The sequence below is a fragment of the Saccopteryx leptura genome, chromosome 4 (assembly GCF_036850995.1).
Source record: "Saccopteryx leptura isolate mSacLep1 chromosome 4, mSacLep1_pri_phased_curated, whole genome shotgun sequence".
Classification (NCBI taxonomy): domain Eukaryota; kingdom Metazoa; phylum Chordata; class Mammalia; order Chiroptera; family Emballonuridae; genus Saccopteryx; species Saccopteryx leptura.
Genome location: NC_089506.1, coordinates 90429237 through 90456969, shown reverse-complemented (window position 1 = coordinate 90456969; position 27733 = coordinate 90429237). Strand labels below are relative to the sequence as shown.

At 37.8% G+C, this 27733-nt stretch overlaps 1 protein-coding gene across 3 annotated transcripts in view; it reads left to right on the top strand.

Moving 5' to 3' along the window:
* The window catches only part of TDRD3 (tudor domain containing 3), a 221667-nt gene that overhangs the window by 135250 nt on the left and 58684 nt on the right, over positions 1-27733 (top strand). For all 3 annotated transcript variants that reach the window (XM_066380800.1, XM_066380801.1, XM_066380802.1), the window contains exons 9-10: positions 10135-10291; positions 11110-11235. In XM_066380800.1, the coding sequence (XP_066236897.1) occupies positions 10135-10291; positions 11110-11235 (283 nt within the window). The remainder of the gene's footprint in view (positions 1-10134; positions 10292-11109; positions 11236-27733) is intronic.

The following is a 27733-nucleotide window of genomic DNA, read 5'->3' as shown; positions in this document are numbered from 1 at the left end:
TCCATTTTGAGTTTATTTTGGTGAATGATGTAAGTTGTTGGTTTAATTTCATTTTTTTGCATGTACCTGTCCAATTTTCCCAACACCATTTATTAAAGAGACTGTCTTTATTGTATGCCCTTACCTCCTTTGTCAAATATCAACTGACCATAAAGGCATGGGTTATTTCTGGGTTCTCTGTTCAATTGATCTGTATGCCTGTTCTTATGCCAGTACCAAGCTGTTTTAAGTACAGTGGCCTTGTAGTATAACTTGATATCAGGAAGTATGATACCTCCCACTTTATTCTTCATTTTTAAGATTGCTGAGGCTATTTGTGTTCTTTTTTGAAATACTTGACCTATGTCTTTGAAGTATGCCATTTGTATTTTAATAGTAATTGCATTGAATCTGTAGATTGCTTTGGATAATATAGACATTTTAATGACATTCTTATTCATGAACACAGTATATGCTTCCACTTTTTTGTATCTTTCTTAATTTCTTTTTTTGATATAATTTTTTGAGTACAAGTCTTTTACCTCCTTGGTTAAATTTACTCTTAGGTACTTTATTTTTTTGTTGTTGTTGCAGCAGTGAAAGAGGTTTTTTCCTTAATTTCTGTTTCTGACAGTTTATTGTTGGGGTATAAAAATACCACTGATTTCTGAATATTAATTTTATATCCTGCCACCTTGCCGAATTCATTTGTCAGGTCTACTAGTTTTTTGACTGAGACTTAAGGGTTTTCTTTGTACAGTATCATGTCATCAGCAAATAATGAAAGTTTTACTTCTTCTTTTTCAATTTGGATACTTTTTATTTCATCTTCTTGTTTGCTTGCCGTGGCTAGTAATTTCAGAGTTATGTTGAATAAGAGTGGTGAAAGGGGGCACCCATTCCTTGTTCCTGATCTTAAGGGCATTGCTTTTCATTTTTACCCATTGAGAAGGATGTTGGCTGTCAGTTTGTATAGATGACTTTTATTATGTTGTGATTCCCAATGTTCTCTGTATTCCCAATTTGGTGTGAACTTTGATCTTAAATGGGTGCTGGATTTTATTGAATGCCTTTTCTGCATATATTGATATAATCATGTGATTTTTATCTTTCCTTTTGTTTATGTGATGAATCACATTTATCGATTTGTGAACATTGTACCAGCCTTGCCTCCCTGGAATTAATCTCACTTAATCATGATGTATGATCTTTTTGATGTACAGTTGTCCCTCACAATATTGTGGTTCACTTTTTGCAGTCTCACTGTATTGTGGATTTTTAAATTGTGTATGTCTAATTTTGTATCACGGATTTTTCACTATATCATGGGATTTTATGTAGGTTTAAGAGTGTAGAAAGTGTTTAAGAGCATAGATAGTGTTTATAAGAATGTGGGAAAGGTTAATAACAGTGTGGGAAAGGATTATAAAAGTGTGGGAAGGGTTTATAAAACCTTAAAATATATATAAATAGACCCTGGCTGGTTGGCTCAGCGGTAGAGCGTCAAACCAGCTTGTGAAAGTCCCAGGTTCAATTCCTGGCCAGGGCACACAGGAGAAGTGCCCATCTGCTTCTCCACCCCTCCCCCTCTCCTTCCTCTCTGTCTCTCTCTTCCCCTCCTGAAGCCAAGGCTCCACTGGAGCAAAGTTGGCTCGAGCACTGAGGATGGCTCCATGGCTTCGACCTCCAGTGCTAGAATGGCTCTGGTTGCATTGGAGCAGTGGCCCAGATTGGCAGAGCATCGCCCCCTGGTGGGCATGCCGGGTCAATCCCAGGTGGTCGCATGCAGGAGTTTGTCTGTCTGCTTCCCCGCTTTTCACTTCAGATAAAGAAAAAAATATATATGTATATATAACAAAATAAATATAAGGTTGCTACTTTGCAGATTTTTGCCTATCGTAAAGGGTTTTGGAACGTAACCCCCACAATAGATGAGGGACCACTGTATTGCTGGATCTGGTTTGCCAATATTTTGTTGAAAATTTTTGCATCTATGTTCATGAGGGATATTGGCTTATAGTTTTCTTTCTTTGTTGTGTCTTTACCTGGTTTTGGAATGAGGACAATGCTTGCCTCATAAAGAGTTTGGAAGTCCTCCTTCCTCTTGAATTTTTTGAAATAGTTTGAGAAGGATAGGTATTAGTTTTTCTTTGAATGTTTGGTAAAATTTGCCTATGAAGCCATTCAGTCCAGGACTTTTGTTTGCTAAAAGTTTTTTGATAACTGCCTCAATTTCATTTGGTGTCATCGGTCTCTTTAGGATTTCTGCTTCTTCCAGATTGAGTTTTGGAAGATTGTTTCTAGGAATTTATCTACCTCACTTATGTTGTCCGATTTCTTGGCATATAGATCTTCATGGTATTTTCTTACAATCCTTTGTATTTCTGCGGTGTCAGTTGTTACTTCTCCACTTTCATACTAATTTTATTTATTTGAGTCCTCTCTCTTTTTTTCTTGATGAGTCTAGTTAAAGGTTCGTCGATTTTGTTTACCTTTTCAAAGAACCAGCACTTGGTTTCATTGATCTTTTATATTGTTTTTTTCTTTTTTTAGCCTCCGTCATTTATTTCCACTCTAATCATTTTTATTTTCTTCCTTCTACTTCCTCTACGTTTTATTTTTTATTCTTTTTCTAGTTGTTTTAGGTGTAGGGTTAAGTTATGTATTTGAGCTTTTTTTTGCTTCTTAAGGTATGCCTGTAATGCTATGAACTTCCCTCTCAGGACTGCTTTTACTGTGGCCCATAGATTTTAAGTTGTTGAATGTTCATTTTCATTTGTTTCAAGGATATTTTTTATATCTTCCTTGATCGCATTGTTAACCCATTTGTTATTTAATAACATGCTGTTTAGCATCCAAATGTTTGAATGTTTTTCAGTTTTTCTATTGTAGTTGAGTTCTAGTTTCATGCCATTGTGATCAGAGAAGGTGCTTGATATGATATCAATCTTCTTAAATTTACTGAGGTTTTTCTTTGTGGCCTAACATGTGGTCTATCCTAGAGAATGTGCTATGAGTACTTGAAAGGAATTTATATTCTGTTGCTGTGAGGTAAAAGGTTCTGAAAATATCACTTAAATTTTGTTGATCTAATATGTCATTTAAGGCTGCTGTTTCTTTGTTAATTTTCTGTCTGGAGGATCTATCCATTGATGTTAGTGAGGTATTAAAATCCCCTACTATTATAGTATTTTTGTGGATCTCACCCTTCTTGTTCATTACAATCTGCTTTATATATTTAGGTGCTCCTATATTAGGTGCATAAATATTTAAAATGGTTATATCGTCTTGTTGGATTGCCCCCTTTATCATTATATAGTGTCCTTCTTTATCCATTACTGTAGCCTTTGTTTTTTGGGGGTTTTTTTTGTATTTTTCTGAAGCTGGAAATGGGGAGAGACAGTCAGACAGACTCCCGCATGTGCCCGACTGGGATCCACCCGGCACACCAACCAGGGGCGACGCTCTGCCCACCAGGGGGTGATGCTCTGCCCCTCCGGGGGGGAGGGTCGCTCTGCCATGACCAGAGCCACTCTAGTGCCTGGGGCAGAGGCCAAGGAGCCATCCCCAGCGCCCGGGCCATCTTTGCTCCAATGGAGCCTTGGCTGCGGGAGGGGAAGAGAGAGACAGAGAGGAAAGAGGGGAGGGTGGAGAAGCAAATGGGCGCTTCTCCTATGTGCCCTGGCCGGGAATCAAACCCGGGTCCCCCGCACGCCAGGCCAACGCTCTACCGCTGAGCCAACCGGCCAGGGCCTGTAGCCTTTGTTTTAAAGGCTATTTTGTCAGATGTAAGTATGGCTATGCCAGCTTTTTTTGTTCTTTTAAATTTCCATTTGCATGAAATGCTTTATCCATCCCTTCACTTTCAGTCTATGTGTATTTTTTGTTCTGAGGTGGGTTTCTTGCAGACAGCATATGTATAGGTTTCTTATCCATGTAGCTACCCTATGTCTTTCGATTAGAGCACTTAATCCATTTACATTTAAGGTTCTTATTGATATGTACTTATTTATTGCCATTTTATACTTTAAATCTACAATTCTTTTTCTTAGATTTTTTTTTTCCTTTGCTCTTTTTACAACAGGTTCCTTAACATTTCTTGCAGTACTGGTTTGGTTGTAATGAATTCCTTGAGGCTTTTTTTGTCTGGGAAGCTTGTTTGTTCTCCTTCAGTTTTAAATGATAGCCTTGCTGGATAAAGTAGTCTTGGTTGTAGGTTCTTGTTTTGCACCACTGAGTATTTATTGCCAATCCCTTCTGGCCTCAAGTGTTTCTGTTGAGAAGTCAGATGTCATCCTTATGGGAGGTTCCTCTGTAGGTAACTAACTACTTTTCTCTTGCAGCTTTTAGTATTCTTTCTTTGTCTCTTAAATTTGGCATTTTAATTATGATGTGTCTTGGTGTAGGCCTCCTTGGTTTCCTCTGTAATGGGACTCTCTGTGCATTTTGAACTTGTGTTACTTTTTACTTCATCAATGTAGGGAAATGTTCAGCTATGGTTTCTTCAAACAGGTTCTTTATCCCTTGTTCGTTCTTTTCTCCTCCAAGAACTCCTATGATGTGAATGTTGTTTCTCTTCATGTTGTCCCAGAGGTCTCTTAGAGTTTCCTCAGTCTTTTAGAGCCTGTTTTTGTTTTGCTCCTCAGCTTCAGTGCTTTCATTTATCTTGTTCTCTAAATTGCTGATTTGATCCTCTGCTTCATCCAGCCTGCTGTTGATTCTTTCTAGTGCAGTATTCATTTCTGATTAGTTCTTTTTTATGATTTCAGTGTCCTTTTTCATGCTTGCTATCTATTTATGTACTCATTATGACCATCCATTGTTGCTCTAAGATCCTTGAGCATCCTAAAAATCATTATTTTATACTCTGCATCTGTTAGTTTGGTTATTTCCATTTCATTTAGTTCTTTTTCTGGGGATTTCTTTTGTTGATTCATTTGCATTGTATTTCTTTGTCCATTTTGTCTGTAGAATAGGTAGTGCTGTATGAAATTTGTTGTGGTGTCTCTATGAAGAAGATGGGCTCAGTGGTACTGATCTCCAGGCCACCTGATATCCTTGATATAGGAATGCTTCTTGAGGGTAGTATTTTTCTTTCTGTTGTGAATATTGAATACTGTTGGTCCTTTGGTGGGTGTGGTTATCCCTTCAAGCTGGCTGGCTCTAAGGGTCAGCCTTAATCATGTGTATTAGACACTTTGCAGTGTTTGGTGCCTTCTGGACTCCTTCTTTGTGCCTGCTCCTTGTGTAGTTAGCTGAGTCTAGAGTTGGTGCTGTCTGCCACCCAGTACTGGTTGTGTTGGTTCTAGGTCTTGTTGGTGTCAACCATTGTTTGTAACCTGCTGTGGGCTACCTGTCTGGAGCTACTGCTCTGTTTCTTTGTTTCTTGTGCCTGGGTAGTATGGGAGGGGCCAACCTTGAATAAGGATCAGCTTTCTCCTGCTCAGAGATGACAGCAGCTCTGTAAAAGCCACAAGATCCATAAGGTTTGCCTCCACTTTTCAGCTGATCCACCTCCTCTTGCAGCTTCCTGGTCTTCCCATATTGTCTTCTGTAGAAAGACTGTCGTGTGGGCTCATATTGACCTCACCCAACCAACCCCTCTGCAGGTTTAAAGCTTTTTGGGTTAGGGAAGCTTACGTTGGGAATACAACATTAATGGAACCCCCTACTTCATGAGTCTCTTTGTCAGGAGCTCAGTAAAGGGAAAGTGGCTCCTATTCCAGAGTCTAATCCATCAGACACTGCTGGATACTCAAATTTTATTTCTCCCCAACAAGGTGAGGAGCAGGTGCAGATTGAGTTGGGCTGAGAGTCTCCTATGCAGAAGTTCTTCCAGTTGATGAGACCCTAGTCTCAGGGAGAAAGACTGAGAGAGTCCTCTCCTGGGGCTGACTTTGTCCCCTCCCCCCAAAAAGTGGCTAAGCCCCTTAATCTGATTCAACAGTAGGCTCTCAGGAACCCACACTTTAAATGTCCATGCTCCAAGCCTCTCTCTCTTCCCCCTGTGGAACCTACCCCAGCAGTGCATGATATCCAGCACCTGGGCTGGCTGAATTTGAAGCTCAACACTCTCTAATGCACATGAGCTGCTTGTGTCTGTGCTGAGCACAGAGAGTGGAACTTGCCTCAGCTGGGCCAGGTGTGAGGAGTCTTTCCTTAGGATACCCCACTAGCAAGGATTGTTAGGTCCTGAACCGATGCTCTCTGCAGCTCTCTACTGGATTTGCCAGCCCTAGGCCTCCCTGGAGGGAACCTGGTGCAGACCAGTGCAGGACACTGCCCATGACTTGCCTTCAGCACCCTCCTTGGATCCACAAGCAATGAAGAGTATGTGGCTGCCTCTGTTGGGCCCAAGTGCTCATGGAAATACCAAGCTGCACTCCTAGGCTGGCTTTTACCCACACTGGACCTGGGGGAAGGTACACTTAAAAGGCTAAGGTTCCCTGAGTTCCACCTCCTGCAGCCTCTGTCTGCTGGCTGCTTGTTGGACTTGGCCACTGAAATAACCTCTGGTAGAGTCTAGAGCCTGCGGCAGTTCAGGTATTCAGAAGGGTGGTAAATGTAGTTCAACCCCAGGTGTCAGTCTGTCCAGACTTTTTTTACAGATCATTAGGGTGTGGCCACAGATGTCCGATTGGTATGACCTCTGAGTCCCAGAGGTGTGGTCTGCCTGCAGTCCGGACAGTTTCTACTGAGTCTTCCACGGGGCAGAAGCACCAGTCATAGACTGGGGAGCATGCAGGGGAGAGCTTCAGCCTCAACGCCAGAAAACTGATTTTATAGCCAGTTGCCTTTGCCATTGTGGCCATGCAGGTTCTCATTGGATTCAGGTAGACAATAAAGAAACATTGGAGCCAAAAAATGGTGGGCCATTCCGTTTATTAAAGTCTTGTACTGGCAGATGAGCGAACAGGCAGGGATGTCTGCTTCCCTCTCATTCAGAGCTCCCTCTCATTCAGAGCTCCCTCTTATTCAAAGCCCTGACGCATTCTCTGGTTCTGCAAACCAGAAAAGTCTCCGGTTCCTCCTGCAATCGAAGGCCCTCACCAGCCTCTGCAGAGCTCCCAAAGCCCCTCAGCTCCGGTTCCACGTCTGCACTCCTTTTCCTGCAAAACCCAGGCTGGGGAAAAATCACTTCTCCAGCAAATATTAGCAGTACAATGGCCCCTCCCAAGCAGGAAGGTAATCTGCAATTTGTAATCTGCTGCCCTGAGGGCAAGCACCACAGCCTTGCACAGACTACATACACATGGAGCTGCCCAGGCCAATGCAAACTATAAGTGAACAAACTTAACCCTTCGAGTTGTGTTTTTTTCATGCTCGCTGACCCCTGGGAGTTTTTTTTGTTTCTTGTTTTTTTCAAAAAATGAAATTCCAGTTACAGTTTTATTAATTTTTAATTTTAATTTTATTTATTTTCTTTATGTTTTACAGAGACAGTGAGTCAGAGAGAGGGAGAGACAGGGACAGACAGACAGGAACGGAGAGAGATGAGAAGCATCAATCATCAGTTTTTCGTTGCGACACCTTCGTTGTTCATTGATTGCTTTCTCATATGTGCCTTGACCGCGGGCCTTCAGCAGACCGAGTAACCCCTTGCTTGAGCCAGCAACCTTGGGTTCAAGCTGATGGGCTTTTGCTCAAACCAGATGAGCCCGCACTCAAGCTGGCGACCTCGGGGTCTTTAACCTGGGTCCTTCTGCATCCCAGTCTGATGCTCTATCTACTGCGCCACTGCCTGGTCAGGCTATTAATTTAAAATCATGTTTGTTTGATAGCCAATTTCTGTTTTTTATTTATTTATTTTTAGATTTTATTTATTAATTTTAAAGAGAGGAGACAGAGAGAGAGAGAGAGAGAGAGAGAGAGAGAGAGAGAGAGAGAGAAGGGAGGGAGGAGCAGAAAGCATCAACTCCCATATGTGCCTTGACCAGGGAAGCCCGGGGTTTTGAACCGGCGACCTCAGTGTTCCAAGTTGATGCTTTTACCCACTGAGCCACCGCAGGTCAGGTGATAGCCAGTTTATGGAAATAAGAAGAATATATATTTGCCTTTTTTAATGTTGCCTTACACATTTTTAAAATAAAAATTTTTGTTACAATTGTACTCTGGATGTTCAGGAAGCATGAGAACATACATGAACCTTTGTACTACTCAAGGGCTTAAAATACACTTGTTAAGACTTATTTGCCCAACACTGAGTCACTGGCATGCCCCCTGCTTCCTAGTTGACTTCTCAGAATGGCCAGGACTCCATGAGTGAGGCTGGACAGATGCCCGAGGGTGGGGCAGTTTCTCTTCCCCCAGGCTGATGCAGCTCAGAGGGGACTGCTCCACCCAAGAAAGATGGCCACTGTGATATTGGAGAATGACTCAGCACAGGGGTTCCAGTGGCCTTCCCCCATGGTGTCTCTACTGGGCCATCAGTTTCACCTCCTTCTCACACAACTCTAGTCCTATTAGCCTTCCCTTTGCAGGAGCCCTGGGTAAATGGTTGTGAACAAGATTTTCTGCACGGGCCCTTTAAGATAGAGCTTGTGTCTCCGAGAACTCCATCTCTTTCTCACAGACAGAAACCTTGCTCTTTTCACTGCCAAATGCTGTGTGGGTGCCTCTTCTAGGCTCTGGGGCTCTAGGCTGGGGCTCTGGGCCTGGGGCTGAGCACCCACACCTCTCAGGGCGACCCTCCTCACAACGAGAGTTTCTCCGGACCCTCCACCGCCATTCACTCCTGGGAGTGGCACAGCCCTTTCTGCATCTCCATCCTTCCTACCTGTCTCGGTGTGTCTTCTGTGATTTTTTGGGTATAGACTCCTTTTCATTTGGTCCAAAGTTGGTTTTTCAACATGATTGTTCTTAAATTAAATTTTATTCCAATTTGGTCCTGGAAGGTAGCAGTTGGAACATCTGCCTACTCTGTCACCATGTTCCTAACCACCAATCATCTTAAAACATGAGTGTATTGTATTTGGAAATAGGTTCTTTACAGCGGTATCAAGTTATAAAGAAGGCCTTAGGGTGGGTCGTAATCCAATATAACCCTAATTGGATCTCTTTGTGAAGAGGGAAATTGAGACAAAGAGAGAGACATATAGAGGGAAAAGGACCTGAAGACACCTAGTGAGAGGATGGCCATGTGACTGGAGTGCTGCATCTCCAAGTCAAGGAATGCCAAGGATTGCTAGCTAACAACAGAAGCCGGAAGAGGCAAGGAAGATCTCTCCAGAGCACCAGAGAGAGTGTGGCCAATGCAGATCAGGTCAATAAGAAAGGTAGAATAAGTTATGCCAAAGTTGGGTATTAAGTGATTATTAAAAGTGTTTTTGGTTAAATTCTACATATGGAACCGTTTCTTAATTAGATATTTTTTGGGGAGATAATTAGGAGAGAGGAAGGTTTGGATAGTTTGATTATTTTTCACATTCAGATAAGTTTTTGACTAAGAAGGATGAATTATAGTTTTGCTATCCAGTCTTTTTTACATTTACTTTGGCATATCTACAGCAGGGATATGTATTTCCTCTTATGTATTGTATCTGATCTATGGATAGTCGCTACTGAGAAAGGATTCTGCATTTAAAAGGATAAATTCAGAGTTTGGAAAAAGTAGTGTGCTTTTATCAATGTCTACAAGGGTATCAGAGGGGTTGGCTGTGACATGCATGCCATCTACATCTTAAAGCCTCTCTATCTTAACTCTTAGATGTAAAAAAGTGATGTATTCCTCAACTGGCTGTGGCTCAAGAAATTTCTTATGAGATATGTTTATGTTACTTAAACAGTTCTTAAATTATGCTCATATTAAAATTTGTCAAGGAGATTTTGGGTTCTGGCGTTTGTAAAGCAGACTTTCCTATTTGGGGTACAGACTCTGAAAGCACCATAGATAGTATTGCTAATAAATATACAGTGGAGTGGTGCAACAATAGAGACTGGAAAAACAAATCTACTGAGATGGTATCATTTTGTTAGCTTCCTTTTATATTTTGAATTTTTTTGAGAAGTGCTATATAAATTATATTTCCTTTCTTGGATTAAGAAGTATTAACTATGAAAATTTTTAATTAAGTAGTTTTCACTGTCTATATAATTATTTATGCCTTGCTTTATCTATTGGTTATCAACATAGATTTTTCTCTTCATTCCTTACAGGTTGATGAGAAGGCTCTGAAGCACATAACAGAAATGGGCTTTAGTAAGGAAGCATCGAGGCAAGCTCTTATGGATAATGGCAACAACTTAGAAGCAGCACTGAATGTACTTCTTAACAGCAATAAGCAGAAACCTGTTACGGGTCCACCTCTGAGAGGTATAACTCATTAAGCAATGTGCCACATAGTATTGTTTGCTTTTCAGAGGAGTATGTTGTTGGCCAAGGCTGGGTTTTGTTGCTGTGAGGACTATAGCTTTATTTACCATTGTGGTACTTCCTTCCAATTTTGGAGCTAAAGTGACTACTTCTATTAAATTATTTCTAGGACTATGCCACTTGTATAAATGACTAAAGAGTCTACAAACTTTTTAAATTAATAAGAACTTGACTATTATTTTATAATGTTATTCTTTAATTGCATAGTCAAATGTATTATGTGACTTTTAATTGCGTATTCAAAAGCATTATATGATTTTTCCAAATCTTAATCCTATATTCTATTAAAAAATAAGTGAGTAGATCCTGGCCAGGTGGCTCAGTGGATAGAGTGTTATCCTGGCACATCAAGGTTGCAGGTTCAATTTCTTGTCAGAGAACATATAAGAAGCAACCAATGAGTGCACAACTAAATGGAACTACTAAGTGGAACATCAAGGTGATGCTTCTCTCTCTCTTCCTAACCTACCCCTCTTCTAAATCAATGGGGGAAAAAAGGTAAAGAAAAATTGTATGAAAATAATTTTTCCTTAAAAGGTAATTCAGATTAACAGATTCAAATTTCCAGACAGATCAGAGGATTAAATGTACTAGTTAATACAATCATGTAAAATTTTTTTATTATAAATGATGTAGAATATACAGGAAAATATGAAAAGAAAAATATATACAAAATCGACTTAAGATGCCTGCTAATATTTTAGTGTATATTCTTCTTTTGTTTCTGCATGTCCAATATATATGTGTCTTACTTTAAGGTAAAGGAAAAGGCAGGGGACGAATAAGATCTGAAGATGAAGAAGATCTAGGAAATGCAAGGCCATCAGCACCAAGTACATTATTTGATTTCTTGGAGTCTAAAATGGGGACTTTGAGTATGGAAGGTAGGCTAACTTAACATGGATTCTTTTTTTAAGGAAAAACTTTATTTGTAATTGTACAGTAAAGGTTTAGTAATGCAGCTAACTATGACCCTCTGTGCTGCGTGTTTATAAATTTATGTGATTACAAATATTTTAATTGACAAAAGTACAGAAGAAAATTTTATTTGTTACAATTCAAAAATAGTAGATGGCAGCTTATTTTTTCCTTTCACTGTATCATGGGCAATAATACCAAACTTGTTTCCTCCAACTTTAGTAGATGATAGATTTAGCTATGAAAATGATTGTTAATTGGGAAAGTAATAATTATATAATCTTGTAAAATTTATTTTGATCGTGCAATTGGTCTTTTTTCACATATTATATATTGTATCAAAATTTTCACTCGAGTGAATAAGCTCCCACAATGGGATCTATTTCATAATATGATATATTTTAGTGATGAACATACATTAAATACTGAAAAAAGAAATAACTATTTAAATGTATATCTTTTCCTCTAAGCATGGACTATAAATATTTTCAAACTATGATTGAAACATAGTTTGAAAATAGTTTTCAAACTATGATTTCAAAAATTTAGGGAAATATACTTTTAAACTAAGTTTTCACTCTTAGATATATTTTGAATCAACTAAAGCTTAGAGATAAAAGGCTTTATAACATATTTGAAATGTCCAGGCTTCCTGAAAATAGAAGTGTATTTGTTACTAGATTACATAGGAAAGGCCATGTATTTGAGAATACATATGTTTGATGTAGACAAAATTTATAAGCAAACACACATAAGAACAATATTTTCTTGATTATAAAGCATGATGTATTGGTTTTCTATTGTTGTTTAACAAATTATCACAAAATTAGTGGCTTCAGATTATGCAAATCACATCATTTTTGTGGATCAGAAATCCAGTCCTCAGCTGGGGCATCTGCTCAGTCTCACATAAGAAATCAAAATTTTAATTGGGCTGTGGTCTTGTCTGAGGCTTGAGGTCCTTTTCCAAGATCACATAGGTTGTTAGCAAATCCAAGTCCTTGTGGATGCAGCACTGAAGTCCCATTTTTTTTGATTGATGTTGCCTGGAGAGTGCTTTCAGCTGCTGAAGGCCCTGGGGACCTTGCCGCATGACCTCCTCCACTGGCAGTTCACACCATGTTTGTTTGCTTCCGCAAGGCCAGCAGGAGAATTTCTCCAACTGATATTTTTGTCCCAGGCTTCCTTTCTACTATCCTAATCAGAGCTCCTTTAATTTTCTTTTATCCTGTCTCCCTACATTTGTTGTCAACTACTATGATATCTCCTAAATCATAAAGAGGTTGATACTGAGAAAAATGACCTGTGAGCCCTTTATGCTTCACTTCTCACAGGATGTATCTTAAACCAAAAGAGGCAATATCAGCATTCTGCTTGAAAAAAGATATCAAAGTTAATTAAGTTTCATGATAAGAATAATACACTCAAAACTGAACCTCATTGTTAATGAGATTTACTTCTAAGGGGACAGAAATTTATGAACACATCTGTTAATAGTGAATATTAGGCCTGACCTGTGGTGGCGCAGTGGATAAAGCGTCAACCTGGAAATGCTGAGGTTGCCGGTTCGAAACCCTGGGCTTGCCTGGTCAAGGCACATATGGGAGTTGATGCTTCCAGCTCCTCCCCCTTTCTCTCTCTCTGTCTCTCCCTCTCCTGTCTAAAATGAATAAAGAAAAAATTTAAAAAAATAGTGAATATTATTTTAGTAGAGTATGTTATTAATACGACAGTCAGCAAGAATATGAGAAAAATATGGGCATTGTAATAATATTCTAGATCCTTGATTTTCACAGAGAATATAGCCTGTGACCTTTCTAGCTCTCAAATTCAAGAAATTACGTAGATTAAATTTATTACAAATTTACATGTTCTTGTGATGATCCTAACCCCAGAAATTACCTCCTTCTCTTTCAATTTATATTAGAGTTTACTGTCCTACTGGATGGCCATTATTCTCGGAGAAGCAAACTTTTAGTCTTTCCTAATAGTACTATGTAGGAAGATCACCTGACCAACCTGGCAGATAGGCAGAGGCTTCCTAGAGGAGGTGGCCTTTAGACAAGTGTAAGGAAGAGTGTTGGGGGAAGGGCAATCCAAGAGGAGGGAAATCTGCCTTTCCAGCTTAGAGGCCTCAGAGCAGCAGTTCCCTCTGCCTGCAAGGGTCTCACAGGTGGAGATGGAGGCCAGAGACAGGAGTGGTAGGCTGGAGCCAGATCAAGAAAATTTTGTCCTAAGGAGTTTTTATTATATCCAGATCACTGTTTAAAGCCATGAAAGGTTTTTGGGTATGAGCGCAATGAGGTTTTTTTTTAGTGCTTTCAGAAAAAAATTCCTGTCTACAAGGCAGAAAATAGGATTGAGACTGAAGGGAGATTACAGTTGTATGTGTCCTATGGAATCATTCATTCTATAAATGTAGTAGAACAGAGGGTGCTAGCATTTTCTTCTGTTGTTTTAAAACTTTTATCATAGGTAATTGATCAGCACATGTACTTTTCTTAGAGATTTTCTCTTATTCTTAACCTTTTAAAAATTCTATCTTTAAATTGAAATCAAGCATAATCTTAATTGACCTTTCTATCAGTTTTTTAGAAAAATAATGAGGTTGGATTACATTGTTTTATGCAAGTGACCCTAATTAAAGTTCCATGTGATATGTAATGACTTGATGTTAACTTAGTACTATTCCATCGATCATTCTATGATGGGGTTGTGTTCCAAAAGGCTTTTATATGTAGGTTTTTTTAAATTGGGATTTATATTTAGATAATATAATCGCTAGCTAGAACATCAGGCCAATTTAAAAGTGAATTTTTATGCCATCATGTGCTTTATAAGTATATCACATCAGTAATACATAGCTACTACACTGCTCACAAAACTTAGGGGATGTTTTATCGCTTCATATTCATTTTGAAATATCCCCTAATTTTTGTGAGCAGTATATTAACAACAATGCCCACTGGGAATGTGTATTTTAAGTTTCAACTTGGGACAGAAGAAGTAGGTTTGATGCTTTGCATTATCATGGAAGAAGTCTGGGCTGGCCAGACATTGAGAAAGAGATTTCTTGAGTCAGTGAGTTTACTGTCTTCACATTCTATATCTAAATAAAACCAGGGTAACCTTAATGAGTTCTTGAATGAGGAACAAGGGCATTGTGAGAAAGGTGGACAGAGTAACACTCTTAAATTTATACCACTCTACTATCCTCTTGTAGCTTATTTTGTAAATCAAATGTATGCTTTCATTTTATTTATGTTTCTTTATAAATTTTGGTGTCAAAATTTTAGTTAGAAAGTAAAATCCCAGTTATAAAGGGTATATACACTTAGAAAAATATGAACAGCTTTCACATAGAGATATTTTTATGAAAAAGATAAGATTTAAGTTAAATAAATATAGGAACTAAGAATTTATCCAACATTGATAAATGTTGGACATGATCATAGGTAGTCAGACTTCCCCTTTCCAGGACCCTGCTGAATCTCCCGCTTTCCCTCTTTTGTTCCTTGGTTCATAGAATTCTGTAATCCCTCAAGAAGCATGAGTACCTGATTCTCAGGTTTCATTTGGTTGGTGATAATTGAGAAGAGCATCATCAGCCCCATTCCTTAGGTGGTCTCAGTTTCCAAGACAGTAGGTTTACCTGCACCACGGGAAGTGCTTGCTGGCTTCTGTTAGGAGATGAGGAATCTTTCACTACCCTGCCCCTTCCTTTACTAAACAGGTATCACATTTTAGGTTCTGTCACTGTATCACCTTCTTTCCTGGCACCAATTTCTAAATTAGTTTGCTGTAAGATGTAAGCCACAGAAATTCATATAAGCAAAAAAGGAATTTATTGGCTCATGTAGCTGGAAAGCCTTTCTCTGTCTGTGAATTCTGCTTTTTTGGGTGTTGACAGTCTGTCTTCATGTGGTAGCAAAGATTGCCCCAGGAGCTCTAGGCATAGCATTACCTCCATATAAGGAAGCATAATGACATATTAAGATATGCAGTTATCCTTATATTTTGCAAGCATATTTGTTCTGGGAAAAAGTAAGTACCTGTCATCTTAAAATTATTGATTCCCCATGCTGAGTCCCACTGGGGATGTTGGGTTTGGTGTGTTTGTAGTGACACCAAACATAGCATAGGACATCTTAATTGATTCCATCAGGATTATATATAAAGAGGAAAGCAAAATTTCCCTCACTACCTGTCCCTTCAAAACAGGGCTCTATTATCAAAAGAAGAGGAGAATTAGACAGGTTATTGGGGTAGATAAACCACTAACTTAACTCACAGTTCTTGTATTTGTATTTACTAGTTGTATATCTTTGGGCAGGTTATGTAATTTCTTAAATTTCTTCATTGGGAAATGTAGTAATGATGTCAGTTCTGAATCCTGTTCTGGTGGTGGTTCATGTATGGTATTATATAAAAAGCATTTTATAAAACCCACATTTGGAAAAACTTAGGCTTTCTTTCAGTAAGATTTATTCAGAGTTGAAACAGAAGGTTATTCACAGGTTCCCAATGTCTCACTTCCCTGTGTCTTGCCAAGGGATAATGTCCAGTCTAGTCTTCTGTAAAAAATCAAAGTCTAGGTATTCTGTTCCATGACTTAGCCTATATCAGAGCTCAGTCCAGTCCAGGTGTTACTCAAAGCCTGTACTTGGGAGACCTTGCGGCTGCCAGCCCACATAGCATGGCTGCTTGTTAAGGGGCAAGGGCTTCTAAAGCAGGAAGGCAAAAAGGGTGAAAAGGGCCAGATCTTTGTTAAGCCTGTGTTTATGTTTTGGGGCTGGGAAGGACTTGCTTTTTTATAAGCTAACCAATCAGCTTCTTTAAAATTTTGCAGGCTTGCACTGATTCCTCCCACTAACCAATTAGATCCTTCTTCTAGGCAAGACTGACAAGCATCTGTGGTCACCATTCTGACTTCCACTGTGTATCCTTCAAGTGCAAGCATAGAAACACCTCCCGACAGAATCTACTGGCAGTGCCTTGGGGAGATTCCTCCCAAAGCTGAGTCTGGAGGACTGAGGTACAATGGACACTGAGGACACAGTGGATTCCTGAAATATGCAGTTGGGCCTATGAATACTTTTAGTCTTCTAGCAAATTAAGCTAAATAGGATGTTGATTCTTCTAACTGAAGCAGGCTCTCTAGTTTTATTAAACTTTAATACTATGTTTGACGTCTTCCAACTACCTTTTTCTCCCTTAATAACTAGCTAACTGCCTATACTAACAGTAACACCTAAGTTAAAGGGTTGTTGAGAAGATCAAATTAGATAATGCATATAAATTGCTAAGCACAGTGCTTGACACAGGCCTTCAAATACTGGTGATCCTTACCGCCACCTCCACCCCTCCACCGTCACCATTATCATTGTCCTCATGATGAACAATAGCAGCAGCTGCAGCAACCTCCACTTATCATCTGCATCCCCACGTCAGGTCCTCAACCCTCCACTGATGCTGTGCTGAACTTTATCATTTCACCCTCCATATTGCAGTCAGTGATGTTTCAAAATGCAGATTTGATTCCATGACCCCCTTGCTCAAAATTATTCGTTAACACTTCTCATTGGCAAAATAAAATTCAGACTATACTATCTATACTATTTTTATGGGGTGCCATTATTCTATTTCCTGTGGATTTTGTGAAAAGTAGCATTTGATTAACAATACTGCATAATTCCAAATTCTGCATAAAATTCATATGTAAGGAATTTATTTAGCCTAGCAGATAAAAGAATAATGATTGCTGGGTGATTTACATGAAGTTGCAGGCTTTTGATAGTTGGTAGGTGTCATTTTGTTTTTGTTTTATTTTCTTTTAATCAAATGTCAAGTTAGTTTGAATAGTTTGGCTTATGGATTTACAGCTCTAATTTGGAAGACTGAAAAATAAGGACTGCAGGAAGGAAATGTAATATACTGGTAATAGCTTAATTGGAAAGGCAGGAAACTGATCGAGAAGAGAGAATATTTATGTGTTAGGCTAGCTTGTGAAAAGTTTTTTCCTGCAAGAATCATCCATGTATTGACTATTCTATATGTTTATACCTAATTGCATCAAACAGCATTACTCCTCATTTTCCTGTGCAGTTAGTTGATTGATTGAAATCAGTGATGGGGTGCCTTTTGGGGAGCCAAGGATTATCGTTGCTATGTGAGTAATCATAAACTGTCACCACAACAGAGAGCCTGTGTAGTTACCTACACACTACTTGTCGCTTTATATTCTTGCCCATCCCTATGGCCTTCCTGGTCCTTGACTTTTTTTTTTATAGGACGGATTCCTTTTTCATTCCACTTTTTTTAAAGTGCAAATTTCCCCCAAATCTCTAGCTAATGCTTTCAGCTTAACTGGAATTGTTTCCATTTCTGTTTTGTGGATTTGTTATTTTAACAGTGAATAATCTATGTCAATGCTACTTTGTGTCTGGTCACAAATAGATACAGAGAAAGAAGTACTGAAGTTGAGAGTAACTATTCAGAAAATCTTTCAGCAATTTGACAGTGCCTCAACTTTTGTTACTACATTTTATAAAATAACAGTCAACAGCTGATTGGAAATTGAAATCAGAACCAACACTACAACAAAACCTTGGTGTTTTGCTAGAGTTAGTTTGCAGTTTTCTGGTCTGTGTTGTTATGACATTGGGACCCCTAGATTTGCAAGCATTCTGACAGCATAGTACCTGACATTTTACTTTTGTCAGGGCAATGAGGCCAAGTAGTTTAAAGACGTTAGACAGAAATATCAAAGGGAAAATGGAAATATGCCACATGCTGCACATGTAATGTCCTAATTATGAATGTAAATTGAATAATTATTTGAATTTACTGATTACATATAGAAAATTTTATATAGATTTAGGAAAAACTTTAATGAAAAAATTTAAAGGTAACATATAGAAAGTCAGTTAAAATTAGCTTATAAATTTGAAATACACTTTTTAAATAATGTTTACATCAAAAAAGGCATTTTAAAGATAAAAAAAGTGAATGGAGTTAATTTTTTGATTAAGTACCATAGAAGAATATTTTTTCCTGTTGCATAGTTGTTACTTGATAAATTTGGAAAAATTAAAAGTACAGGTAACAAATAAAAGAAAACATACTATAATCTCATTACCATATTCCATTTTCATTCCCATTTATGAGGTCATATTTATATAATCTGCTTTTCATCCTAATAATATAACCATATTTCCATGTAATTATATATTTCTGTCAGCATAATTTTAATGGCTAAATAGTAATCAGTTATAATTTCTTTTATGTTAAATGGTTTGAAAATTGTTTCCAAATTTTGCTGTACTAACAGCCTTCAAAATTTTTTTTAGTTATTTACATATTAATGGTTTTTTAGATAAATATAGGGAAGTTAAATTACTTGACATACATATTTTAAGATTTGTTAACCATGCTATCAGTTATGAAATATAATTATTTTTCTTTGATTCCTAGGTATGTAGGAAATAGATATAGCTTTTCTCAATATACTAGAACACATGAGCCTCTTTTCATTTCTGCTATTCTTTTATTTTCCTCCTCCTCAATTAATGGTCTATTCATTAAACATTTATTGACCACAAAGTAAAATAATAGTTGGCATATATGAGTATCTATTTTTTGCATACTATTAATTCATATAATCATGTACAAATGAAAAATACATGTTGGTGTTTCCATTTGACAGATAAGTAAATAGAGTTGAAGAGATAAGGAATAAACAATTAGGATTTGGACCCTTGTCAAATCACAAAGAAAATGATTCCCAACTCAGAACTCTTTCTACTGTAATGCATTTCTAAACACTAATTAGTTTTTTGGTGGGGGAAGAGCAATCAAGAGCTTAATTTTAAGGTATGTTAAGTTTTAAAAGTCAAGCAGAGGTATCAAGCAGGTATTTGAAGATCAAGTAGAGGTGGAGGAGCCAGTCAAAGACACAGAGAACCCAGCTGACAGAAGTAGGAAGAGTATGAGAGCATGCTCAGAGATAAGGATGAAAAGTATTCATTAGGTTCACATAACATTAGCAGTGTGCTGGTGAATGTTTAACAACTGGTTCTGAGAGAAGAGGTGGTGTCAAGGGAGAGATGCCCTGATTTTTAGCTTTTGCTGATTTCTATGATGTAAATATTTTGTACTATGGCTGATTTCCAGTTATCAACAGTGTAACATCTAGCTTTCATATTTTCTGAAAGTTTAATAATCAGCTCTTGTACGATGTTCAAGCTGGCTCCAGCTCACCGTTGATTGGAGATTTGACAAAAATAGTTTCAGTGAAATGGTGAGGTTAGAAGTCAAGCTGAAGAATATTCAGTCAATAAATGTTATACAAACATTAAAATGATTATTTTGTCCCTGGCCAGTTGGTTTAGTGGGTAGAGCATCAGCTCTGTGTGCAGACATCCCAGGTTTATCCCTAGTCAGGGCCACATGAGAAGTGACCATCTCCTTCTCTCCCCCTCCTTCTCTCTCTTATTCCTTCTCCCTCTCCTCTTTGTCTCTCTTTCTTCCTCTCCCACAACCAGTGGCTCAGTTGGTTCCAGCGTCACCCCGGGCCCTGAGGTTGGTTCAGTTAGTCTGAATGTGTCAGCCTCAGGTGCTAAAAATAGCTCAGTTGACTGGAGCATCAGCCCCAAAAGGGGTTGCAGGGTGGATCCTGGTTGGAGTGCATGTGGGAGTCTGTCTCACTATCTCCCCTCCTCTCACTTAAAAAAAAATTTATTATTTTGAAGACAGTGGTAAGAAACAACATATTAATATAGCATGAAAAAGTTGTGCATTAGGCTTGGGGTGATGGGTGATTTCTTGCCTATTTATATTTTTGAAAGGTTGCATTTTATTTTTATAATATATAAAAAACATGATCATCATCATTTAATAACGACGTATAGTGTACCTTACAGGAATGAAACATAGTCTCTGGTTTTATGCTTTGTAATGTAAGTAAAAATTCCTACAGAATACATTTAAAGAGGAAATAATTTTTATAAAGGAAATAAAAACTATAAATTTTGAACCAATAGGCAAATTTTTATAGTCAATGAGCTTTGATTATTATAAGATAAATACAATATCTAAAGGTATTTTTTATAAAAAGCTTTGATTTGTGTGATTGAGAAAGTCAAGAGTTTTAAGGTAAAAAAACCCATTAAATATAAAGTGACTTCAATGTAGACAGGAATATTGAAAGTGTTATGCTTCTGTTATAATGTGAATTTATGCACTACTCAGTTAATACCACCATTTTGTAAAAGTATCTTTAATATTTTGATTGAATTTTGCTTTACTTATTGAATAATTACTCAGCAATAATATCAACTATTCTACTTGGATCAGTTTATACATTATTAGGTAACCTGTTATATACCATGTTATTATGACTTTTAAAAAATAGTACTTCAGCTTGGCCTGTGGTGGCACAGTGGATAAAGCACTGACCTGGAACGCTGAGGTCACTGGTTCCAAACCCTGGGCTTGTCCGGTCAGACACATATGGGAGTTGATGCTTCCTGCTCCTTCTCCCCTTCTCTCTTTCTCTCTCTCTCTCTCCTCTCTCTCTCTCTCTCTCTCTCTCCTCTTTTTCTCTCTCTGTTCTCCTTCTCTCTCTTCTCTTTCTCTCTCTCTTCTCTTTCTTTCTCCTCTCTAAAATGAATAATAAAATCTTAAAAAAAAATACTTTAGGCCTGGCCAATTAGCTTAGTTAGAGCATCATCCCGAAACACCGAGGTTGAGGGTTTGATCTCTGGTCTGGGCACATACAGGAAACAACCAACCAATGCACAATAAAGTTGACCAACAAATGAGTGCTTCCCTCTCTCTAACTCTCCTTCTTCTCACTTCCTCCCTCCTTCCTCTGTCTCTCTAAAATCAATCAATAAATCATTTTTTGGCCTGACCTGTGGTGGCGCAGTGGATAAAGCGTCAACCTGGAAACGCTGAGGTTGCTGGTTCAAAACCCTGGGCTTGCCTGGTCAAGGCACATATGGGAGTTGATGCTTTCTGCTCTTCCCCCCTTCTCTCTCTCTCTCTCTCTCTCTCTCTCTCCCCCCCCCTATAATGAATAAATAAAATCTTTAAAAAAATCATTTTTTAAAAATAGTACTTCAGTCTAGAAATGGATATTCCTTTGGCTTTTCTTTTTTAAAATTCTCTTTATTTTCATTTTTCTGCCCCTTAAAATAAATTGACTTTAAATTTCACTAGTATGTTTTGGCTGCAAATTGTAAGAGTTCTCACTTTTGTTGCAAAGCTGTAGCTTTGTGTGAAATGCTCCAAACGTATTGCAAAGGTGATGTTGTGTTTAAAATGATGATACTTATGACCCTGGAAAATATTAATTAGTGTGGAAGAAAAGATCACACAAGTTAAGGTTAGCATTTTGCACTTGACTGAGTCTTTCTATGTGACAGTTTTCTCTAGTCTGGCATATCCTTTCAGTTTTTACAAGTTTAATAATAAAATACAGTTCTGTATATTTAGTTGATTTTTCCAGTATATTTTCTTCAATAAACCATATTTGAGTTAAAGCAAAAATAACGTGAAGTTCTTATTTCTAAATGGTTTTTGACCCACAAATTTAGTGCCTTATACAGCCCAGTTTATCAACAAGGAAGCTTTACTTGCCCTACCCTAGGCCACCAATGTACACTTGAACTTCAGGCATTAGTGGCAGTGAATAGTGTGGGAATGATGGTAAGGCTGCATTGTTACATTTGATTAGACAATTCTTACGTTATTCAATGTCCAGGCTATGCTAGGAAGATGAAAATAATCAAATTTGACAGCAGTTTTATAAGAAACACAGAAGCAGTGCTTATATATGAGATTTTATTGGAAGGAAGGGAAGGAGCATTTCTTTGTTGTTTAGGATTCTAGCGCATTAAGAGTCAGATGACACAGGTAAAACATAGCAACTAAAAGGAACATGATAGGCTTTGCAAAGCAATGTCACCATACCCCATATCTTCATCTCCTGTTTTAATTTTTCTTAATTGCAGGAAAAGCATTATACCCATAGAAAGGTGACACAATTAATATTTTTCCTCTCGAAGTTATTAAAAACATAGAATAAGGATTATAAGGGGTTTTGCTACCAAGATGATATGAGTAGACAGACAGTATTACAAATAAGCTTTATTTTTTAATTGATTTTTCTTTACAAAAGTAATACATATTCACTCTGGAAAATAGTGATGGTCATCTAGTCTGTCCATAGTATTATTTTGGCACTTACCATGTGTCAGTTACGGTGTTAGAAAGGATATATTGGTAAACAGAATACAATTCAGAAAACTTAAAGTTCAGGAAGGGAAGGAAATTCCGGCAGTTCCGTTGGTGCCACTGTGCATATTAACGCAGCACAGAAGGACAGTGCCTGGCTCGGTCTGAGGGGACAGGGAGGAGCAGCATCCTAGAAGTGCACCCTATGCTGAGGCCTGGAGAAGCTGGAAGGAAGGCACCTGGGACGTGTGCAGGCATGGGCAAGATGGATACGAACACCATCATAATGCACTGAAAATGCTCGGTACAGGACTTCCCTCTCTCCCTAGGAGCAAAGCTGTTTTAAACTGACTGTAGTAACTGATAGAAACAAAATGAAACTGGCTGGGAAAGCCATCTGGAAAGGATGCTACAGAATTTTTTTAAAAGGCTTTAGAAGTAGAAGAAAAGTAAAATTAGTCAATGGCATTTTGTTGGTATGGAATTTGTGATATAATCATATTCCAGCAATTTGTTCATAAAGAAGAAAACTGAGGAAAACCAGCTAAGTTAACTAGATGTATTCTCATTTAATGGCTCAATTTGTACAATTTGTAAATTTTTTTACCCCTGGAAAAATTATTTCCATGCTAATCCTAACCTGGGATAACCATAAAAAAATACTGAAAATAACTCACAGTTACTAATGATTTAATATGAAAAGCATAACAATAGCTTTATTCAGGAGGTATAGCAGGAAAGGAAATAGTAGGGACTGCAGCCTGGCTGCTTAGTCCCAGCTAGTTGTGTGCCCTTGGTCAAGCTTCTTCAGCCTCCTCATCTGTAAAATGGGAGTTATCGTTGTACCCTGAGATAAGCTCGTTTGATCTTTTAACTATATGAGGAATTTTATATACTCACTGAAGTAAAAAAAAAGAAAATTGGTTTTGTTAAGGACAAAACTTGGAGTTTTCATGCCTTTTGAACATGACTGGAGAGGGACATATTTGCAGTTGTAGTTTTGGTGTGTGTTGCAGTTTGTTGAAGTTCTCATGATTTGTACATTTATAGCAGCAATGATCTTATACTTTATGTACAGTGTGTCCATAAAGTCATGGTGCACTTTTGACCGGTCACAGGAAAGCAACAAAAGACGATAGAAATGTGAAATCTGCACCAAATAAAAGGAAAACCCTCCCAGTTTCATACCTATTCAGTGCAGTTCGATGTGGGCTCACGCACAGATTTTTTAGGGCTCCTTAGGTAGCTGTCCCGTATAGCCTCTACAGACTCATCACTGACTGATGGCCTACCAGAACGGGCTTTCTCCACCAAACTGCTGGTTTCCTTCAACTGCTTATCCCACCGAGTAATGTGATTCCTATGTGGTGGTGCTTCATTACAAATGCACCAATATTCACATTGCACTTTGGTCATGGATTCAAATTTAGCGAGCCACAGAACACACTGAACTTTCCTCTGTACTGTCCACATCTCGACTGGCATGGCCGTGGGTTGCTCTGCTGTATACACGGTGTTATGTAATCATCTGTGCATGTGCACATGCTGCCACATCATCCTACAGAAACTGGGAGAGTTTTTCTTTTATTTGGTGCAGATTTCACATTTCTATCATCTCGTTGCTTTCTTGTGACCGGTCAAAAGTGCACCATGACTTTATGGACATACTGTATAAGATCAATTTTTTTTCATTGATTTCTCTATGTTTTATGAAAGGGATTTTGGGCACTAAAAGATTAATTCTATAAACACTGAATATCATAAATACTTTGTGATCTTAGCCTTAAGTATAATATTTGTCATAGTTATGAAAGAATTTAACAAGCACAGGAAAACAACTTTATATTTTTGAGTAACTAACTTTATATCTGTTATAACTAATGTTAATTGTGTTCATTTTTTTCTGGGATTTGGTGTTTTTATTTATTTATAATGGACATCAATGTTGGGATAGTGTATGTACAACCTTTTTCTCTTTGAAATAAATAATGACTGGTGATTATATATTTTTAGAATTATCACTGTAAAGTGTTTTGGGGAGACTAGATTACCTCCATGAAGAAAATGTCTAGTCCAGGACTTCTGTATCTGCTGTGCCTTCCTGGACTGTTCTTCTGTTCTTCTCATTCTTTAGTACCCAAATGAAGCTCTGCTCTTCAGAAAATTTTTACTCCTAAATTAGTTTACCCCCTACTACTCTCAGTTTTATCATAATGGTCTGTATATTTCCTTTGTAGGCTTTACTACAGTTCTAAACTGTTATTTGTTTACTTATTTGTTATCTGCCTCTTTCCGTTGTACCTAAGATACCACAGGATAGAGAGGTTATGGTTCTTACCTACTGCTTCACTGGAGTGACTGCAGCAGGGTGATTGTCTGCAGGGGTGTTCAAGAACTGTAGTAGGATAACTGAAGGAAGAAAAGAGGTAAGGTTGCACAGCTTTCAGTGGTAGTGCTGGGATTTAATATGGATCCATGAGGAAAGCAATTTCACGAATATTTTCAAGTTGAATCTTCACTGTAATCCTGTGAAAAGTATTATTAGTCATACATTACAGATGAAGAAATTGGGGCTATTTGTGACTTTGTCAGAGTTGCATCACTGGGAAGTGGAAGAATGAATTTATTTGGTCATGAGCTCAGGGTTTATATGTTGTGCAATCTTCTGTAATCATTTGAACTCAGTCTAAATCTGTCCCAATGTACTTTGATGCACACATTTCTTACAGAAAGCAAAATGGAAGACTAGATTTTCTATTTCAGGTTTGCGCCCTTAGCTGAGCTCATGTGACAGTGTTAAACAGGTAATTTTGAACATAGAGGCTTGTTCCATTCCTGTCGTTTTTAGTATCTTTCACCAAATATTTACTGAGTGCCTTCTGTTTGCCTGGTAGGCACTGGAGAGTATAATGCAGATTAAAACTTAGTAGACCAACACTACCTTTAGTGTTTAAAATAATCTCCTTAAAAAATATGCAGTATTACAAAACAACTCATAATAAGTGCTGGCGAGGATGTGGAGAAAAGGGAACCCTCCTGCACTGCTGGTGGGAATGCAGACTGGTGTAGCCACTGTGGAAAACAGTATGGAGATTCCTCAAAAAATTGAAAATGGAACTGCCCTTTGACCCAGCCATTCCACTTTTAGGAATATATCCCCAGAACAACACATCAATGATTCAAAAGAAGAAATGCACCCCCATGTTTATGGCAGCATTGTTTACAATAGCCAAGATCTGGAAACAGCCCAAGTGTCCGTCAGTGGACAAGTGGATTAAAAAGCAGTGGTACATGTACACAATGGAATTCTATGGGGCCATGAAGAAGGAAATCTTACCTTTTGCGACAACATGGGTGGACCTGGAAACTATTATGTTAAGTGAAATAAGACAGGCAGAGAAAGAAAAATACCATATGACCGCACTCATTTGAGGAATCCAATGAACAATATGAACTGAGGAACAGAATACAGAGGCGGGATCAATGGGTCCAGAGGGAAAGTGGACAGAGGGAAAGGGGATGATCGGAAAGGATCAGAGAAGGGAAAGAGATTGGTGAAATCATACACACATAACACAATGTTATAGAGAGCAGAAAAGCTAATCCTGGAGGGAAAGGGAGAGGGCGTTGTGGGGAGGGGGTAAAGGGGGATGTTGTGGGGAACACGGGGGAAGGGAGATGCATTCGGGGGGACACTAGAATCTATGTAAACACAATAAATTAAAATTTTTTAAAAAATCAATATTAAAATGAATGAGATACCTCTATGCATTGACTTGGAAAGATGTCCATGATATACTATTAATTTAAAAAGTATCTTGCAGCCTCTGGGATGTGCATGAGTTCATTTTTTATAAATAAATAAATACAATGTGCAGAGATGCCTTAACGAATTATATTAAAAGAAAGAATAGCCTCTCATAATGTTAATAGTGCCTATCCTTAGAGGTGGGATTGGACAGGCAGAAGGTAGAACTTTCACTATGTAGATTTTTCTAATTAAGATTGTAAGTAATATTTACTTTTTAAAATATTTGTTACTGTTTTTTAATACAGAAAAAATTAAAGGTTATATTTAAGAAATTTTGTCTGGAGAATATTTATATTTTAAATGAAAAACTATTAGACTATGATTTTGATTTTCTAATGTTCAAAATTGCTCTATAATATGACTGATAATTTGGCAACAAACAAGTTTTTACTAAAGCATTCTTTCCTGTTTTGAACAAGAAAAAACAAAAATAAAGAAAAAACACTAAAGCAAAGTTAGGACCCCAACTAAAGATGAGGGGTGGTGATAGTGAAAATGTGTAAATAGGGAGACACCTTATCATCTAAGTATTAGTTTTTTCTTGATTATGTTTATTTGCATTTATAATGCTACTAATCATTAACAACGAAAGCTAATATTTATTGAATGCTTATCAAAGCCAGCTGCTGTTCTAAGTACTCTACACATATTAACTTACTTAGTCCTCTGAGGTAGGTACTATTATTATTCCTATCTTAAAGATGAGGCTCAGAAAAGTTAAATAAACTGTGCAGTTTCTCTCCAGAGGCGGTTCCTTGCACATTATACTATCTCTCAGTGCCAGTTTGTAAGCTTCTGAATAGCAGTCCAACTGATAATAGGGGTTTTAGTTTTTTCTGCTTTAATTATCAATTTTAGGTCAGTATTCTGGCAATCCTAGTATGCAATTTTATTTTTTCAGCACATCAGAGATTCTTAAAGAGTTTTTGTGATTTCTTCATCTCCCTAGAAATGAACAGATTTAGATAATAATATTGTAGCTAACATGCTATTGGTTGCATTCTGTTTTGTTTCTCTGGGCAGGCAGCTTGGCTTGGTGGGAAAATTGTGGGCATTAGCTTCAGTTAGATTTGAATTTAAATTCTGGCTTCAGCATTTTCTAAATGCTAGCTTTGCTTTGTTTTTTCACTTGTAAAATAAGGATAAATAATATGGCACTTCAGGGTGGTTATGAGAATTACATGAAATAGTATGGGCAAAAGACCTTTAAAGTGAATCAGGAGTATAGTGAAGGTAGTTCTCTCAAAATAAAATGAAGAAACAAAATGTACCCTTTTCTACTATAAAATGCAGGTATAACTGTGACTGGAGAGTGAATGTTCTGCAAAGAAGTATTAATATAAAGACCCACATAATTTATGGCAATTAATAAATTCATTCTTGATTCTTATGCATTACAAATCATGGAGATGTAA